At 33.2% G+C, this 16,443-nt stretch overlaps 4 protein-coding genes across 7 annotated transcripts; 2 read left to right on the top strand and 2 right to left on the bottom strand.

The window, feature by feature from the left end:
- Positions 1–4: 4 nt before the first annotated feature.
- On the bottom strand, positions 5–2,238 carry LOC108482998 (flocculation protein FLO11). Its single transcript, XM_017786155.2, has one exon. It carries the CDS (start codon positions 2,104–2,106, stop codon positions 289–291), a length of 1,818 nt encoding a protein of 605 aa, XP_017641644.1. The 5' UTR covers positions 2,107–2,238; the 3' UTR covers positions 5–288.
- Positions 2,036–5,471, top strand: LOC108483000 (CBS domain-containing protein CBSX3, mitochondrial). 3 transcript variants are annotated; one of them, XM_017786157.2, is made up of 6 exons: positions 2,036–2,167; positions 3,401–3,653; positions 3,757–3,838; positions 4,541–4,614; positions 4,999–5,059; positions 5,165–5,471. In XM_017786157.2, the coding sequence occupies exons 1-6, from the start codon at positions 2,145–2,147 to the stop codon at positions 5,305–5,307; spliced, it is 636 nt and encodes a 211-aa protein (XP_017641646.1). In that variant the 5' UTR covers positions 2,036–2,144; the 3' UTR covers positions 5,308–5,471. The 3 variants fall into 3 exon arrangements, with proteins under 3 accessions (XP_017641646.1, XP_017641647.1, XP_017641648.1); XM_017786158.2 differs by having other exon boundaries at positions 2,057–2,167; positions 3,450–3,653; XM_017786159.2 differs by lacking the exon at positions 2,036–2,167 and adding an exon at positions 3,149–3,283.
- On the bottom strand, positions 4,920–8,760 carry LOC108482997 (pentatricopeptide repeat-containing protein At1g01970). 2 transcript variants are annotated; one of them, XM_053029237.1, is made up of 4 exons: positions 8,537–8,760; positions 7,391–8,219; positions 5,576–6,644; positions 4,920–5,239 (listed from the first exon to the last, which is right to left on the bottom strand). In XM_053029237.1, exons 2-3 carry the CDS (start codon positions 8,156–8,158, stop codon positions 5,595–5,597), a joined length of 1,818 nt encoding a protein of 605 aa, XP_052885197.1. In that variant the 5' UTR covers positions 8,159–8,219; positions 8,537–8,760; the 3' UTR covers positions 4,920–5,239; positions 5,576–5,594. The 2 variants fall into 2 exon arrangements, with proteins under 2 accessions (XP_052885197.1, XP_017641643.1); XM_017786154.2 differs by having other exon boundaries at positions 7,391–8,757.
- A 2,707-nt stretch (positions 8,761–11,467) lies between these two features.
- Positions 11,468–13,279, top strand: LOC128293973 (uncharacterized). The gene is made up of 2 exons (XM_053029537.1): positions 11,468–11,885; positions 12,794–13,279. The coding sequence occupies exons 1-2, from the start codon at positions 11,533–11,535 to the stop codon at positions 12,924–12,926; spliced, it is 486 nt and encodes a 161-aa protein (XP_052885497.1). The 5' UTR covers positions 11,468–11,532; the 3' UTR covers positions 12,927–13,279.
- Positions 13,280–16,443: the final 3,164 nt, after the last annotated feature.

Below are 16,443 nucleotides of genomic sequence, written 5' to 3'. Positions count from 1 at the left end.
CCTATTACCACATACTTTATCACATGCTGCAGCTTTTATATTTACTGTCATGAAAAATATCTGAGGAAATTTTCTCCCTCTTGGTATTTACTTGCAGATTGCAGTACAAAATGCATTTTGCTTTACATAACAATATATCATGAAATTACAAAAGGTTATGGATCTGGAGCTTGGCTGTGGACAATATGGCATCATTATTATCAATGTATAGTTATCATTCTCTATTCTTGTTTGCATATGCTGTCTGCAAACTGGCAGGTAATTCTTACAAAGTTGCGATTTATATGGTCAGAGATCCTCCATCTCCTTTTGTTTGTTCTTCCCCCCACAGTTGAAGCGACAACCATGTCGTTGAGGCTTTTCGGGATTACCAGGGTCCGAGTCACTTGATTCTGCAAAAAGCCCTCTGAGGCATCTTCTTCGTACCGTAGGTTCATATGTACGCTTCTCTGCTGGTGTGATATTAAATCTAGTCTTGCCTGGCTCGGTATGCTCTTCCTTTGCTTTAGACTTGGTTGATTCTGCTAAATTGTGTATAAGTTCCAGATAAACACCTGGATTTCTTGCATTCACAGAACTTTCACACACAATTGAATTATTAATGCTTTGTATGTTATTATTGGCATATGCTGTTGATGCTGGATTTTCTTTGGTTACTGAAGCCTTAGGCTTCCTTCCCCTGGAGCTTTCTTCTCCATCAGTGGTAGCATCAGGGCTGTCATCCGGGTTGATCTTATAACCCCGGTGAATATGAACTAATCCCTCCTTTTTGCTTGATTCTGAACCTAAGTGAAAAGATGCCCCTCTATTTTCTCCTGCTAGTGTTACGACACTGATTGATTTTTCATCTGTAGGTAGCTCCAGTTGCTCTGCGGTGAGCTTATGAACAAACTTACAAACATCATCTCGGATCTCGTTCTGGAGGGGAACTTGTTCCCAATTTGAAGAGACATGCTTTTCATGAGCTTTATTTGGTATGCTCAAGTTTCTTGGATATGCTGAACTCACGGTTTTGATTCGTTTTTCATCATTGCTTGAGGTTTTCAATGTCTTCTTTATTTCCATATCATCTTGCTTCTGCTGGTGTCGTTTTCCTGTTTCCAGAGCAGCCATTAACTGCTCTTTGGTTTTTGTCCCAGCATCTGTTGCTGCAGCAAGGAGTTTAGTAATTGTTCCCTGCTCTGGCTCTTCATGAGTCGAACCCTCTGCTGTTGCTTTCCCGAGTTCTTCTTGAACCTTCTTCCTTTCCACTCTTTCCTTTGGCTTTAGTGGTGCTGAAGGTGTTTCCATAGTTGTGCCAGTAATTGGTGCAATTTCTGCAACACCAAATGGTTGAGTCTGTTGATGAGAGGCAGATGGTGGGGGTTGAGTAGAACTTGGAGGTTGGGACCTTTCTTGTATAGCTGTTGGAGAATCTTTTGGAGCAGACATGTCTCGAAGTGATGGAGAAGAGGGTTGTGGAGATGTTTGGCCTGCTGGCTGAGAGGCCAAACGGGATGAAGATTGTTGCTTGGAGACTGCCTGCGCTATTGATTGAGGCTGAGAAACCATGCGAGATGGAGATGGGGGCACAGAGATGGCCCTTGCTGGTGACCGCGTTTGAGAGGTAGCCTGAGTTTGAATTGTTCCATCAGATGCTGATACTGGCCGAGACATCCCTTGCTTGTCTGTTACTCTACGAGATGCTGATGGTGGAACTGAAGAACCTCTGATTTTATGTCGAGGCGTTGATGTTGGCCGTGAAGTAGCATCTGGCTGAGGTTCTGTCTTTTGTCCTGGCACTCGAGCCTGCATAGGAGCAGTCTGTACTGGTGCGATCCCTGGAGGCCGAAATGGTGGCTGTTGGATAGATGTCGTAGTGCTTGGTTGGGAAGGGACTTCAGTTTGAGCTGTAGGACGTGAAGTGGCTGCAGCTGACAGCCACGGGAGCCGGAAACGAAAAAGTTGCCTCCGTTCTGCCATATATGACAACGAGAAAACAGAAAAAAGAAGACAAGAAAACGACGACTGAAAAACGAGACGGGCGGTGTTTGCCAATGATATAACTGACATCTGATGTCTGGTATGCATATATAGGTTCAAAGTCTGATGATGCCTTTGGAACATGGCTTTCTTCTTGCTTCTCCAAAAGGACAAATCATTTCATGCAATATTCTGGATTCTTAAGGTAAGCTTTTTTATCTTCTCTTGTCTAGTAGGGATAGCATCTAGTGTTTTCTCATTATTGCCTTCATAGTTACTTACATTCCATGTCTCTGTTATTCTTTTCTTAAATGCATAAACCATACTTACAAGTTCCAACCACGTGAGTCATGTGGGTCTAATTTTGGTTTCAGTCCTTATACTATGCTAAAATTTGATATTTAACCCTTTAATGACATAATTTGCCCCCTCTACTATTTTAATGTTATTAATAGGTCCAAATTGATAGCATTGTTAATAGTAGTGACGTGGATTTTTACCATAAGAAAGTCATCTGAGCTATCTTTACCATAAGAAATTTATTAACAACAAAATCCTTATCATCATTTTAATGGCAACTTTTAACAATGTTATAACATTATAACAGTGGAGGGTCCAAATTATGTCAAATTAAAAGGATTAAATCTCAAATTTCAGCGTAGTAGAAGGATTAAAACCATGATTTGACCTAATAATTATATGGGTTAATGCAACTTTTGCCCCATGAACTTCATAATTAGGTTCACTTTGATACTTGTACTTTTTATTAGTCCACTTTGGTACGTAAACTTACAACTAAGTCCTTTTTTATCCTAAACTTGGAAAAATTTTAAAGTTTGATTATATGACTCTTTGAGATCATGTTAGGTCCACGTCTTTTAGGTGCCACATCATCGAACTTTAACATTTTTCCAAGTTCAATGACCAAAATGGACCTAGTTGCCAAATTCACTTATGGACAAAAAAAAGTACAAATACCAAGTGAACTTAATTGCCAAGTTCAAGAGCCAAAAATTATATTAACCCTAATTGTAACTTAATGTAAACAAAGCCAAGAGATTCATACTATATTTTGTTTTTCATACTTTATTCTATCGCTCTAATCCATGGAAACAATTGTTAGCTTTCTGGTTGAGGCAAGGAAAGGAACCTTCTCAAAAAGACAAAATGAATAATAGCAGACCAAAAGTTTTCCTTTTATTTTGTCTTGTTAATCAAGTAATGTATTCCCTTTCTCTAAATATAAATTTTAAGACAAGTGGATCAAAACAATATTCTAGTTTGCTTCATTGTCAATTGTCCAAGGAGCTGCTTTTCTAAGGTATATGCAACTCTGCATTATAATGTAAAACCTATACATACACTTCTAAAAATGTATATATATATAGAGAGAGAGAGATAGAGACACATATATTTGTATCTGATCTTTGATTTACAGTGCCAACATAATGCAAGGATTGATCCAAGGACTAAGATCTTGCTGGCAGGAAAGAATCAAGCTAGCAATTCTAAGAAATTCGGGAGGACATAACCGGAAAAACATGTTCTCGCGTACCGGTTCCGTGGAAACAGAGGAAAAGGGATTAGAAAACATTACAGTAGCAGATGTATTGATCACAAAAGGCGAAGAAAACGTAGGGTCTTGGCTTTGGTGTCGGGTCAACGACAATGTCGATGATGCCATGAAGAATGCAAGTATCATACAACAATTTAACTGTGATTGTCTGGTCTGGTTTGGTTTGGTTTGGTCTGGAGAATATTTGTTATTAAAATGACACAAGGGAAATTTTGCAGATGGCGCAACATAACATTGGGTCATTGGTGGTGTTAAAACCAGGAGATCAACTACATATTGCAGGGATCATCACAGAAAGAGGTAAAAGAAATATGTAACGTTTATATTTTTTTTGCTCACTATCTAGATTTTAGACTAAACCTGTCAATTAGATGGAATGGATAGGTCTTTAGGTAGGGTGAATTTGAGTTTTAAAATTTTTGTTAATTTTGGTTCGGGTCATTTTCAGTTTTTGGTTATTTTGAGTACAAAGTCATTTTGAATTTGGGTCATTTGTGTGTGAGGTTTCAACCTTTTTGAGTTGAGTCATTTTTGGACTATTTAAATTTAAGTCAATTTTGAGTTTGAATCAATTCATGATAGAGTTGTGTGAATTGAGTTATTGTATTCGGATTATAATTGATAAGTCTATTTAATGATGAAACTAGGGGTAAACCCCTCAAAGAAAATTTTATTTTTATTCTCTTTCAAATATTAATAATTTAATTTGAGGTCTTTGGGCAAATGGAAAACTGTTTATTCACACTTCCTAAAAATTAATTATTTACTTTTAAGACCTTTTAAATATAAATTTTAGCTTTGGAGTCTCTCAAAACTCTATAATATTTTCTCAATCCTTACACAAGGTTCTCGGTTCTCTCTGTCTACTCTTGACCATTGACCAATTATGTTGTTAATGATCCAATATTTATTCACGAGTAATCAATAAACATGCAAGTTTCAATCATCACAAGGAGTTTATAAATAAAATTTTCTAACTTTTTAGCCCTTTTTTTTCCTTAGACTACTTGAGAAAGATCATTGGGCAAGGGAGATCACCAAAATACACAAGAGTGGGGGAAATCATGACAGATGAGGTATTTTCTCTCTATCCAAACATTTTTTGATACCAGAATTTAATTTCAATGTTTAATTTAATATCTAAACTTTTTTCCCCAATTTCATACTAGAGTATAGGTTCAATGTTTACTTTGATACTTGATTTTTTTGGTACTTGATTTTTTTTACTTTTAATGTTTAATTTGGTACCTAAACTTTTTTTAATCCCAATTAAGTACTTATGTTTTTTTAGTAGAGCATACATATCAAACATTTGATTTGGATATTAAATTAAACATTAAAGCCGAACTTATGCATCAAATTAGAAAAAAAAAAAAAAAACTCAAGTACCAAAGGGCATATTAATCCCTTTTACTTATTTATGTTCTTGCTACAATTAAAACCTGTCCTTTATGAAGCAGAACAAATTAATCACAGTGAAATCTGATACAAGCATTCTTCAAGCAATGCAACTCATGACAGGTAAACTTAGTTTATTCATTGCCAGAGTGTTTTAAGAATCTCAAAACTCATACTTTTTCCCTTTGAATTTTATAACATCAACCATCCTTTATAATGATCCCTCAGACAATCACATACGACATGTTCCGGTGATAGACGGGAGAATTGTCGGCATGGTTTCGATAGTAGACGTTGTACGAGCTGTGGTGGAACAACAAAATGGTGAATTGAAACGACTCAATGACTTCATTAAAGGGGAATACTACTAGAACAGATACATTTCTACAAGATAGATGTCTTCTTTCATTTCAATGCAATGCAATGCAATTGTAGTTCAATAAAACCGAAAATTGCATATAATTGACATAATTTGATTCTTCTACCGTATGAAATTTCGGATGTTAATAATAAGAGAACTAATTTATGCTTGAAATGAACATTGCAATGGTTCAACCAATAATCAAAAATGAAAACCATGTGCAAGGTCTCAAAAGAAAATTAGGTTGACAATTAAAAAAAAACATCATAGCAGCATACCAGGTTTAAAACGAGTAGGTTATTTCTTGGGTCTTTTCTGGCTGAAAACCTGAGATGACGATAGGGAGAATTTCACTTGTTCCGATGCAGCAAAGCCCTTAGCTTCCATCAATTGAAGTATCCTTTGAGCATCTTGCACAAATCCACCTGCACAAAGTGCGGTTATAATTCTCTCGAACTCATTGGGACCTAGTTCATCTTTCCTAGCTTCCAAAACTCCAACAGCTTGAAGAGCTTTTTTCTCGGATTTAGCCCTCGAGTACATATCACAGAGGCTTACGTGAACCTTTAAAGGAGGAACTTCGCCTAGTTCTGCAATCTTGTCTAGTAACTTTTCGGTTTCGTCAACCAGCCGCAATCTACCCAACCAATCAACAAGAACGGTATATGTTTCTATGCCGGGTTCAAAACCGTCCTTCTCTAGCTCCATTAGAAGGTTTAAGGCCTTATCTAACAAATTTTTCTTCTCATAAGCAGCAATCATGTTAGCGGTACACTTATCATCCGGTTTATGTCCGAGTTTTATCATGTTGTCAAAATTGCTCCTGGCTTGATCACAGTCACCAGCTTGCCCGTATGCCTCCACGAGCAATGCAAAATACTCCAAATTGTGTTGAAATCCTGCAAATTGCATGCTGTTCGCAATTCGTCCAGCTCCAACAGCATCACCTCTACGAGCATAAGACCGAAGCAATGCCATGTAAATCTCTTCTGAGGGTTTGATGTCTCTTGTTTCCATCTCCCTTAGTAATTGCTCACCCTGTCGAGGTTCACCAGCATTGATATATGCCATCATCATTGAGTTGTAGATCTTCGTGTCCGGTTGGAAGCCATAGTTCCTCAAGCTTTCAAATGCATCATTAGCACGGGCAACGTTCCCTACCTTGCTATACATGTGAACAAGAACTGTGATAGTTAAACTATCAGGCATCATACCATTTTCAACCATCTTCCTAAGGATCCTCTCAACATCTTCTACACGATCCTCTTTAGCATAGGCATCGATCAGTTTGGTATAGTCACGAACGTTTGTTTGGAAAGACTCTTCACCCAAAACCAGTTCCATAACCTATAAACATTCAAAATCATAATAGCAAGTTCAGAACCTGTAGCTCCGCTGTAACAAATTTTACAACGCAAATACTCGTACTTACATGTGTTATTCAAATAGGACAAGAAGAGAATCATGCATCCAATTAAATATAGCAGATAAACAACTCCTAGAGTGTTTGAACAATAACGTATAACCATAAATGAAAAGCATATTTTCATGACCTCAGGAAGAAATAAATCAAGATGAAAACATGCACATACATATATATGAAATAATATATCACCATACTGATAATCAATAATATGGGATGTAAATCAAGTAATAACAGGATAGACAACTCCTAGAGTGTTTGAACAATAACATATAACTATAGATGAAAAGCATACTTTCATGACCTCGGGAAGAAATAAAACGGGATGAAACACATGCACATACATACATATATATTGATATACTATATCACCATCTTACCTAGAACAAGAAAAACTCAATACTGATAATCAATAATATGGGATGTAAATCAAATAATAACGGGATAAACAACTCCTAGAGTGTTTGAACGATAACATAAAACTATAAATGAAAAGCATATTTTCATGACCTCAGAAGAAATAATACAGGATGAAAAACACACGTACATAAACAAAGACAAGAAAATTCGATACTGATAATCAATAACATGGGATTTAAATCAAGCAACAGCAGGAAAGTATGGTGCAAGTTATTGTGACATCATGAGGTGGACAAGAGAAAAATTATACCTTTAAGTGTATGCCGGGATTTTGTTGTTCCAATTTATCAAGCAAAGTGATCCAGTCAACACGAGTAGGTTGCAAAAGTTGTATCCATTCAGCCAAAAGCTGTGAAGGATCATCTTCCTTTTTCAAAGAAAGGATTTTATCCATGACCAATTTGCACTTCCCAGATATTGGCTTCGGTTCGAGAGGCCAAAGCATTTCCTCTTTCTCATGGATTTTATCAGCCACTTCAGCCCACTTAGGATCCGATAAATCCAGTCCATAGATCTTATACTTAATCTTTCCTTTTCTTTTTGGAAGAGAAGCAATAGCGGGCGTATCCTCTGCTGCAACAGCTTGTTCCTTCAAGACATTCCCACCCTTCTCTTGCTTTCCGGACCTAAAACGTTGCAAACTCTCGTAAAAATCATTCTCCTCCATCTTCTCTTTCGCCCATTTAAACCGTAGCTCCCTCAACAAATCCCCACGAATCCCAACTTCACCAGCGAACCTACACTTTTCTTTTACTTCTTCAGCTTGCAAAAACTGCTTCATTCTCTCCTTCTTCCTCGCCTTCTCCATATCCTCCAACACCATATTACTCGCTTCCCATACAGTCTTCCATAAATCTTCGCTAAAATCTTGCGATGGTATCGCCACTTTCGAACCAACCATCCGCTGAATACCGCCTTTCTCCATCTCTTCCACGACCTTCTCCACGATAACTAAAAGCATCCCATTAATCGTCTCCTTATCACAATCCGTATACACTTCGGATAACTTCCCTCTCATTATCCAAACGAATCGAGATAAGAACTCTTTCGTAGTCCCATCATCCTCATCCTCAGAATCACTGGACACAACATTTGCTTCAACACTAGCATAACTTAGCTTAGTTTCTCTGGTTAAGTGAATACGTCTAATAAAAGGGGAAATGGGTTTAGGGTTTTTAATATAAGCAGAGCTTTGAACACTACTTATTGGATGGAGGGAAGTAGATATTGCGGCTGATATTGTAGAAGCTGGTTTTGGACTTAATTTTGATATATGATTGATTGATTTCCTAAAAATTAGATGCTTCAAATTCATATTTAATCAGCAATTGAAACCAAAAACCCTATGCCGAATTCCTCAAAAACTTAGAATCAAGCAAAATATCAGTGCAATTACCTGAGAGATAAACGATCAGTGATGAATTGAAGCAAGCAATTAAGCGAGATGAGCCACTCTGTTTGGTTCTCGGGAAAATAAGAACGGAAAACTAGCCGAGAAAAAAGGGTATAGGCATAGGTTGCCCTGAAAGTTGAGTGTTGAAATGGACGGCTAAGATTTTAAGGGTTTAGTGGAGGGACTGATAAGAAAGGGGAAAGATTATTAGGGTTTTCTTTTTTTTTTTAATTAAAAGCATCTCATATAAATTAATTATTAAAAAAACAGTTTTTATAGGTCAAATTCTGCAATTAGACCATGTATTTTGTGGGTAAAAGTACTATAGAGGCCCCTGTACTAGAAGTTGGATTAGATTTTGTCCCCTCTACTCAAAGAATGAGCAAATAATCCTTGTACATTAAATCAAAGAGCAAATTGATCATTCTATTAAATTTTCATCCATTTTTACTGCTAAAACTGGTCTTCGTACATTAACATGTGATACATATGGCATGTCATGTGTTATTACCTGATTATTCTGTCAGCTACGTCAGTTCTTAACAATACAAATAGAAGAAAATTTTAACATAAATGACCAATTGTTCTTTGGTCTAACGTATAGGGACTAATTTGCTCATTTTTTTATTAGAGGGAGGCAAAATGCAATCTGACTCTTGATACAAGGGTTCTATAGTACTTTTACCATGCTTTATGTAAATTGTGGATTTAGTGCTTGTACTTTAATTTGGTCTTTTTCAATCTCAGGTACTTTTAGAATTTGAAAATTCTAGTTCTAGCCAAATGATAACTATTAAATTCATTATGTTATGTCATTTTCAAATTTTGATGTGTACAACATATTGTCGCATATGTAATGCTATGTCACCTTGTTATTTCCATATATTCCTCACAAAAATTCAGTATATTTACCAATAATCGTTTGCATTATGACCTAAATTTTGAAATTTAAAAAATATAGTGACTAAGAATAATTTAATCGAAGAACATGGACTAAATCTATAGCTTTAAACATAATAAAATTAATAGCATAATTTAACCAAATAGATTTAATTGCTACCATTTGGTTAGGACTAAAATTTCAAATTTTGAAAAGAATAGAACTAAAATTGATCAAATTAAAGTACAAATACTAAATCCACAAATTACACAAAGTATAAAGTCTAATAGTAGAATTTGACCTTTTTCTTATAGCTTAAAATTGAATTAGTGGTTGAACAAGTCAGATGGTTCTTGGTTTTGCTGTTGGTACAAAAATAAATAAAGAAAGAATTGAAAAATCATGAAAATTATATATATAAAAAAAAACTATTCAAACTATTCAATTGTCATTTTTCTCAATTTTCGATTTTTATTTATTCCAAGCAATTCGATAAAAATTTATTCAACCTCTTCGTTTGGACTAATAAATCGATTGATTTCTGCTGTAATTGATATGTGTCCAAATTTAGTTTCAATAACACTTATAACAACATGAAAATTTATATTGAATTAATATAAATTAACTATGTTTACTATTAAATGTAAAACAAATCTATGAAAAATAACTTATAATTTTTTTTAGTGAATTACAATAATAGAGTAAAACCTGGACCATACCTGGACTGTGAACGCCCTTAATTATCCAATCATCACATGAAAAAAACTCGTAATTTTAACATTTTGGTTTAGGCTTACATATAAAAAAAAACCCCTTAAAAATGTTTAAAAAAAAACAATTGAACCATTATATTAAATTCACATTTAATTAAGCCTCTCTTGTTAATTAAAATAATCAATTAAGTCCCTCCATTAATGGTTTCTGTTATTAACCATGTTAACCGTTAAAATAAATGACGATTAAATTATATATTTTTATAAGAGTTAAAATGCATTTTTACCCCAGATATTGAGTAGCTTAAAAACTCGTGGCTAACATCTACTCTCTTAATGGGTCTACCAGACGCGAAGGATTAGTCATTGGGCTCGCTCCAATGAATATATTGGACAACAAAAAAAAAAGCATTTTTATCTTGTATTTGTTTATTTTTTTTATAGTTTTCAAAAGAACTTAATTGAAATTTTAACATTTTGGGGCTAGGGCCTTGTCTGCTCCCTCCCTTCCCATATGATAATGGTAGTTTGCTTTATATTCTATATATACAACCGGTCAAATCACCAATTTTTAATTTAATTATTTAATTGTTCAATTTGGTTCGATTCTAATATCACTGCTGATCCAAACAACTTTGAAATAAGGTGTGAAATTTGAAGCTCCCATTTAAAATGGATCGTTTTCTTATGGAAAAACTCAAATCTAAAAACTCAAATCAAGGTTTTCAGATCTGAATCAATGGTCAAATTAGTTAAACCATCGATTCTCAATTTGATCGGTTTGTTTGGTTCAATTAATTAAATAATAAAATCATAAAAATTAAAAATATATTTACAAAATAGAAAAAGCTGGTTTGACCGATTTTATTGCCCAATTTAACCAATCCATACCGATTGCCTGATCAATTGGTCCAACCCTTTATTTTGGATCAATACTCTGGCCTGCTCTTGGTTCGACTAACCAGTCCAATTTGATTCTGAAAATAGTGACCCAAACCCAGAGTTAGTGTTTTAGATTTGACCCATTATTGTATCCAAATATACTTCTTCTTTTTTATCCAAATCCCCTTTAAAGAATCTCCGAGCTTAAATAGATAACTCGATGTTCCAAGTTTTGTGTAAGAATAATTGACACTAATGCCTAAATTTAGTATAATATTATTTGTAAGAGTTCCAAGATAAAGTTAGTAACACAAAAATTATTTGAGAGAGAAGTTACCAACGACTTAGTCGTGTTTGGCCATTTGAAAGCAAAAATTAGTGAAAGATGGCCCATTGAACACGCCACAAACGCCTCCTCTTAAAAAAAAAAACCTATAAAGTTGGCCCGATTTTCATCCATTTGAACTGAGACTCTTCCATTCAACATTTCTTGTTGTTTCCTTTTCAAGCTTTTTTCAAAAACCATGGCGAAGCTTGCTTTGGTTGTGGTATTCTATTTGGGTCTTGTCCTTTCAACCCAAGGAGAATTCACCCAATTCGATGGCTTCGCCGGAAGCGTGTTAAGCTCTGCAGAAGATGAAGCTGAGAGTGCCAAGGGTTCGTTGTTCCGGACGTTTTCCCCTGATATAAACAAGGTTACTATGGAAGTCAAAGGTGCGGCCGATACCTTATCGACCTCCGGAACAGATGCTGCCAATATCATGAAAGAGAATGCAGAGTCATGGGTTGATACACTTTCCCCTGATGCTGCCCCGAGCCCGTCTGCCGATAATCCGAAAAAGTCATCATGGACTGGTTGGATCACAGACAGGCTCAGGTAAAGACTATATTAAATCTTTGGGTCGAGTTGGGTTACGGATAGAATAGAGAATGGAAGGTTTAGTCAATTCAATCAGTGACATATAACTAAAAATAGATAGATTTTTTTTTTGAATAATCCCATTATAGGTTCTTATCATATTTGCTCTATTTAAGAGCATGCGAACCCACGTCCTTCTACATTGACAACAATACTCATGCTAATCAAGTTAAAACTCAATAAGCAAAAATAGCTAGAGCCATCAAAAATCATTTTTTAATTATGTTTTTTTTTAATGAAAATTTTAGATTTTTTTCTATGTTTACATTTGATTTTTTAATTTTAATATTTTTGAATTTTAATATATTAATTTTTTATTTTTAATATGATTGAACCAAGAACTAAATATCTAACTGATTCGACCTCTTATCCAATTATAACATTGGTCTTGATTCCAAAAAAATTCCATGTTTAAACTTGAAATTGACTCGACTTGATGCTGTTTTTACTTTTCATATGTTACAAAATATTAAATATATAAAATTTAAATACAAAATTATTATTCTTTAATTTGAGTTCAAGTTAGCCCAATATTAAAAAAAAAATATTGTCCATGCTTGACCTAGGCAAGGTTGAACCTACCAAAGTGGATTGATTGTTCGACACATGAACATATATTTAAGAGTGAAGCAAAAAATTCTATTTCAAAGGATCGAAACAAAATTATAAAATTTTGAAATAAAAAAAAAAAGAAGAGTTAAAATGACTTAAATTATTATTTTTTTAATAGTGATGAAATTATAATTTTTTTCATTTAACCAAAGGACCAAGACTTTTGTCTACCCCTAACTTCGTCCTCGAAATATTATGTATATGTTCCTTACTCATATTTATTATATCGTAATTGATTTTTGTTTCTACTTTAGGGGCATTTGGCTAATGCCTTCCAATGACTCAAAGAAAGAGGCAAACAATTTGGCTTCGACTCTAGCTATGGCACCAGGACCAGCGAATGCAAGGCGGTTGTCACCTGCCTTTGCACCCATTGTAGTTGGTTAAGATGGGATTATAGATCAAACTATTATCAATAAGTGTTGGATGTAGGGGTAAAACACATTGCAGTTTTAAGGAGAGAATTTGTGTTCAAGTCCTGGAAATAATGTTATTGAGAAAGGCAACTATGAATCCTGAAAGGATTAGTCTTCATAGACCATGAAGCAGATATGGAAGATACCTTGGTTTTTCAAAAAAAAGCCTTCAATGTAATAATATTTGTAAGAAATACATACATACGTACGTACATACAAACATTGTTTGATTTTTTTAATGATTGATAGAGGTAAAGTGTAACACCTGACGCTATGTAAGTTTCTTTAGGAATAAAAAAAATGTCATTATAATTGTTATACTTATATCTCGTGAGCAAACTTTGCATCCTCGGGACTTCATAGGTTAGCACCTTTGACTAAGAAGAATCACCTTGTGAACTAAAGACTCTTGCGAGCCCAAGACCTCATGACTCTATACCATTGGGACTACATGCCTAAAATGGACGAGGTACATCATTTATGCCACTCACAATCTCACACGTCACATATATATATTCCCTTGACAAGATAGTCTATATCTACGACGATAAGGTATCAATAGGTTAGCTAAAATGTAGGAAGTCTAAAACCAATACATAGGTGACACATGACACCTTAGGAATGATTAGAGACAACCCTTTAAAAGTTTATAGTCATCAAGATAGAAGGCCAATAAACTCTCTCTCCTTTGATATTCTCAACTCTCTTATCCCCCCCTTTTTTTTATCTCAATCCTCTATGAGTACTCACATTTCAATATCTTAATTTTTCTTTATCTCTTTGCGTTCCGGGTGGACTATCACAAAGCATCACTACTTCGTCTTTGTATCAACAATAATCATATATTTATAATTAATTAATTAATTAAATTATTCACTAAAATACAATTTTTCCATTTGAGGGCCCTCTAAGTTTGCTCCTTACTGTCATATATCCATTTTTTAAATTCACTTTTTTTGTGAAGTTACGACTAGCTATATCAACAGTTACAATAAGAATTATTAATGAAGTTCTGACAATATTGGCAAAAGCTAAAGCCTTGAAACCTTAAGCACTCAGGTTTTAATCCTACTATACACAAAGGCTTATACCTATGAATTTTGAATGTCTACTCGAAAAAAGCCTCAAAAAATGCTTAATATGAATCTAAACTTGAAATAACTTAAACACAAAATAATTTGAACCCCAATGATGTGGAAGTCGTGGATCAAATCGAGCCCCCAAACACTCAACTCAAAGTAAACTCGAAAGAATTGGATCTTGAATGAGGAATCTTGGTGTGCAAGTAAGCCTTAATGAATATGAGAATTCAAAACTTAGTTAGTACAATGATTTTAAATGAGTCTAATCTTGATATTACATATTGTAATCAAGCTTGTCTAAAATTTAGACAATTTTGAAAGTTGAAGTGTAAGCCCGACTCATGTTTTAAATAAATTTAATATTTTACCCAAGACCATATTTTAAGCATCGTACTTTTGTCTAAATCCTCTCATTTTTCGAGTAGGCCTTCAAGCTTGGATTTGGTCCATTTAAAAATCATCATATTTTATAATACAATACAATTTCAACATTAAAAAATATGTTAACTTGTCTAAAATTAAAATTTTAATAAAAGAAAAACCATCTAAAATATTAAATATTAATTTAAAAATAATATGAGCAAGCCTAAAACGACTATAAGTTAGTCATTTAAATATAGACTGTTTTGGATAAAATTTTAGGCTCATATATCAGGTCAAATTAAGTTTAAGCAAACATAGGCTCGACATAAACCCAGCCTAACCCGACCCAAGGATATTTTCTTTTTAAACTCTTAACTTATGCTTAATCGAACTCTTGAATTTATATTTCTTTTTAAATATATATTTATTTAGTTTGGGTACCCGATATCTTGTAGTTACATGGTCCTAACTAAATTTGAAGTTGAATCAGATCAAACTCTTAAATAGAAAGCAATATTCTCTCAACATTGTTTTCACCATCCACAAAACTCAATTCAGAGGCCTTAGTTAATGAATATCAAATTCATTACCACTCGATCCATATAGCTTTCAAGCTTTTGTTTCTAAAAGAGTTAATTGCACCAAACATCCCCAAACTGGTGTTCAAACATTAAAGACAATCTAATTACATCCTCAAACTATCAATGTTATATCAACAATATCTTTTTGTTACTAAAATCATTAATTTAACCATTAAATGAGACATTATATCTTATGTGATATAATTTAAAATGAAATTTTAAAGAAAAATGTATGTTGTAAAAATCTTGATTTTGAGGTTTTCAAAACTTTTATAGAAATTATTGTTCACTCTCTCTTTTTCTTCTATTTTACTTTATTTTTAATTTTTAATTTTAAAAGTTATGCAACCACATTTTACTTTTCTTTAAAATTTTCATTTTAAGTTATATCGTATAAAATTTTACGTGCTATTTAATAGTTAAATTAACAATTTCAATAATTGAAAAACCGATTATCGATAGTTTGAATATATAAATAGAACAATTTAAAATTTAGGAATTTCAGTGCAATTAACTCTTTAATATATATATATATATATATATATATATATATATAATTTCAATAATTCCAAATAGTAATGAAGATTTGGTGAGCACATGCTTAACAACAAAAGTAGGACCATCAGTGACTCTCCCCTTTTAGTTTGTTTCTCTTCTTGAAGCTATTTTTTTCTTTAATTATATATACTAAAATTTGTCACACTTATATAGGAGAAAAAATAATTTTAGTTTTTTCAACTATTTATGATAATTTAATTCGATATTAATTTTGGGTTTTGAGTTATTTTACTTATTTTGATAAAAAGTATTTTATTTATAGTTTTTAAACATTATTTGATAAAATTTGAAGTTTATATTCCATAAATGAAAATAACTTTTATATATTTTGTTAAAAATAATTTTTATATAAATTTTACGTTTTCATTATTTTAAAATAAAATATTTATTTTTATTCAATGAAAAATAAAAGTATTTCTATTTAAATAAAAATAAAATTCAATGACAACATGGGATACCATTAAAGCCCTAACGATAACATAATTAACACGACTCAAACTCAGGTCACATTTGAAGCTGTGAATACCCTAACTGTTAAGCCAATACACGAGGTTGTTGAACTTACATTTTAAATCTAGAAAAGGAAAACAAAATTTTTGAGATAAAAATAAAATCACTAAATTTCAAAAAAGTAGAGAGAATTAACCAATTTAATTTATAGTCCCATGGCACCTAATATATTATCACGTGGATGTGTATATTAGAATCTAACTAATTTAAGGTTTATTATAATTTTAGTCTCTCTATTATATTAAAGTTTAGGATTTGACTTTTTTCTTTAATTTACTATAATTTGGTCCCTTTTATGTTATTAATAGCTCTAAAGTGATGACATGAAAATTTATTTTTGTTGTTAAAATCACGTGAAAATTTAGTTAATCAAGTTTAACATGTTTAATGTTGT

This window comes from Gossypium arboreum, chromosome 6 (genome assembly GCF_025698485.1).
Source record: "Gossypium arboreum isolate Shixiya-1 chromosome 6, ASM2569848v2, whole genome shotgun sequence".
Classification (NCBI taxonomy): Eukaryota; Viridiplantae; Streptophyta; class Magnoliopsida; order Malvales; family Malvaceae; genus Gossypium; species Gossypium arboreum.
This window is presented reverse-complemented; position numbering and strand designations above follow the sequence as displayed.

Excerpts from the sequence above, each read along its gene's own strand:
- LOC108482998 (XM_017786155.2), bottom strand. The coding sequence starts at position 2,106 with ATGTTCCAAAGGCATCATCAGACTTTGAACCTATATATGCATACCAGA.
- LOC108483000 (XM_017786157.2), top strand. The coding sequence starts at position 2,145 with ATGCAATATTCTGGATTCTTAAG. Across the intron at positions 2,168-3,400 it reads CAATATTCTGGATTCTTAAG|TGCCAACATAATGCAAGGAT; the intron begins GTAAGCTTTTTT and ends TTTGATTTACAG. Across the intron at positions 3,839-4,540 it reads AGGGATCATCACAGAAAGAG|ACTACTTGAGAAAGATCATT; the intron begins GTAAAAGAAATA and ends TTTTTTCCTTAG.
- LOC108482997 (XM_017786154.2), bottom strand. The coding sequence starts at position 8,455 with ATGAATTTGAAGCATCTAATTTTTAGGAAATCAATCAATCATATATCA. Across the intron at positions 6,645-7,390 it reads ATCCCGGCATACACTTAAAG|GTTATGGAACTGGTTTTGGG; the intron begins GTATAATTTTTC and ends GAATGTTTATAG.
- LOC128293973 (XM_053029537.1), top strand. The coding sequence starts at position 11,533 with ATGGCGAAGCTTGCTTTGGTTGTGGTATTCTATTTGGGTCTTGTCCTT. Across the intron at positions 11,886-12,793 it reads TGGATCACAGACAGGCTCAG|GGGCATTTGGCTAATGCCTT; the intron begins GTAAAGACTATA and ends TTTCTACTTTAG.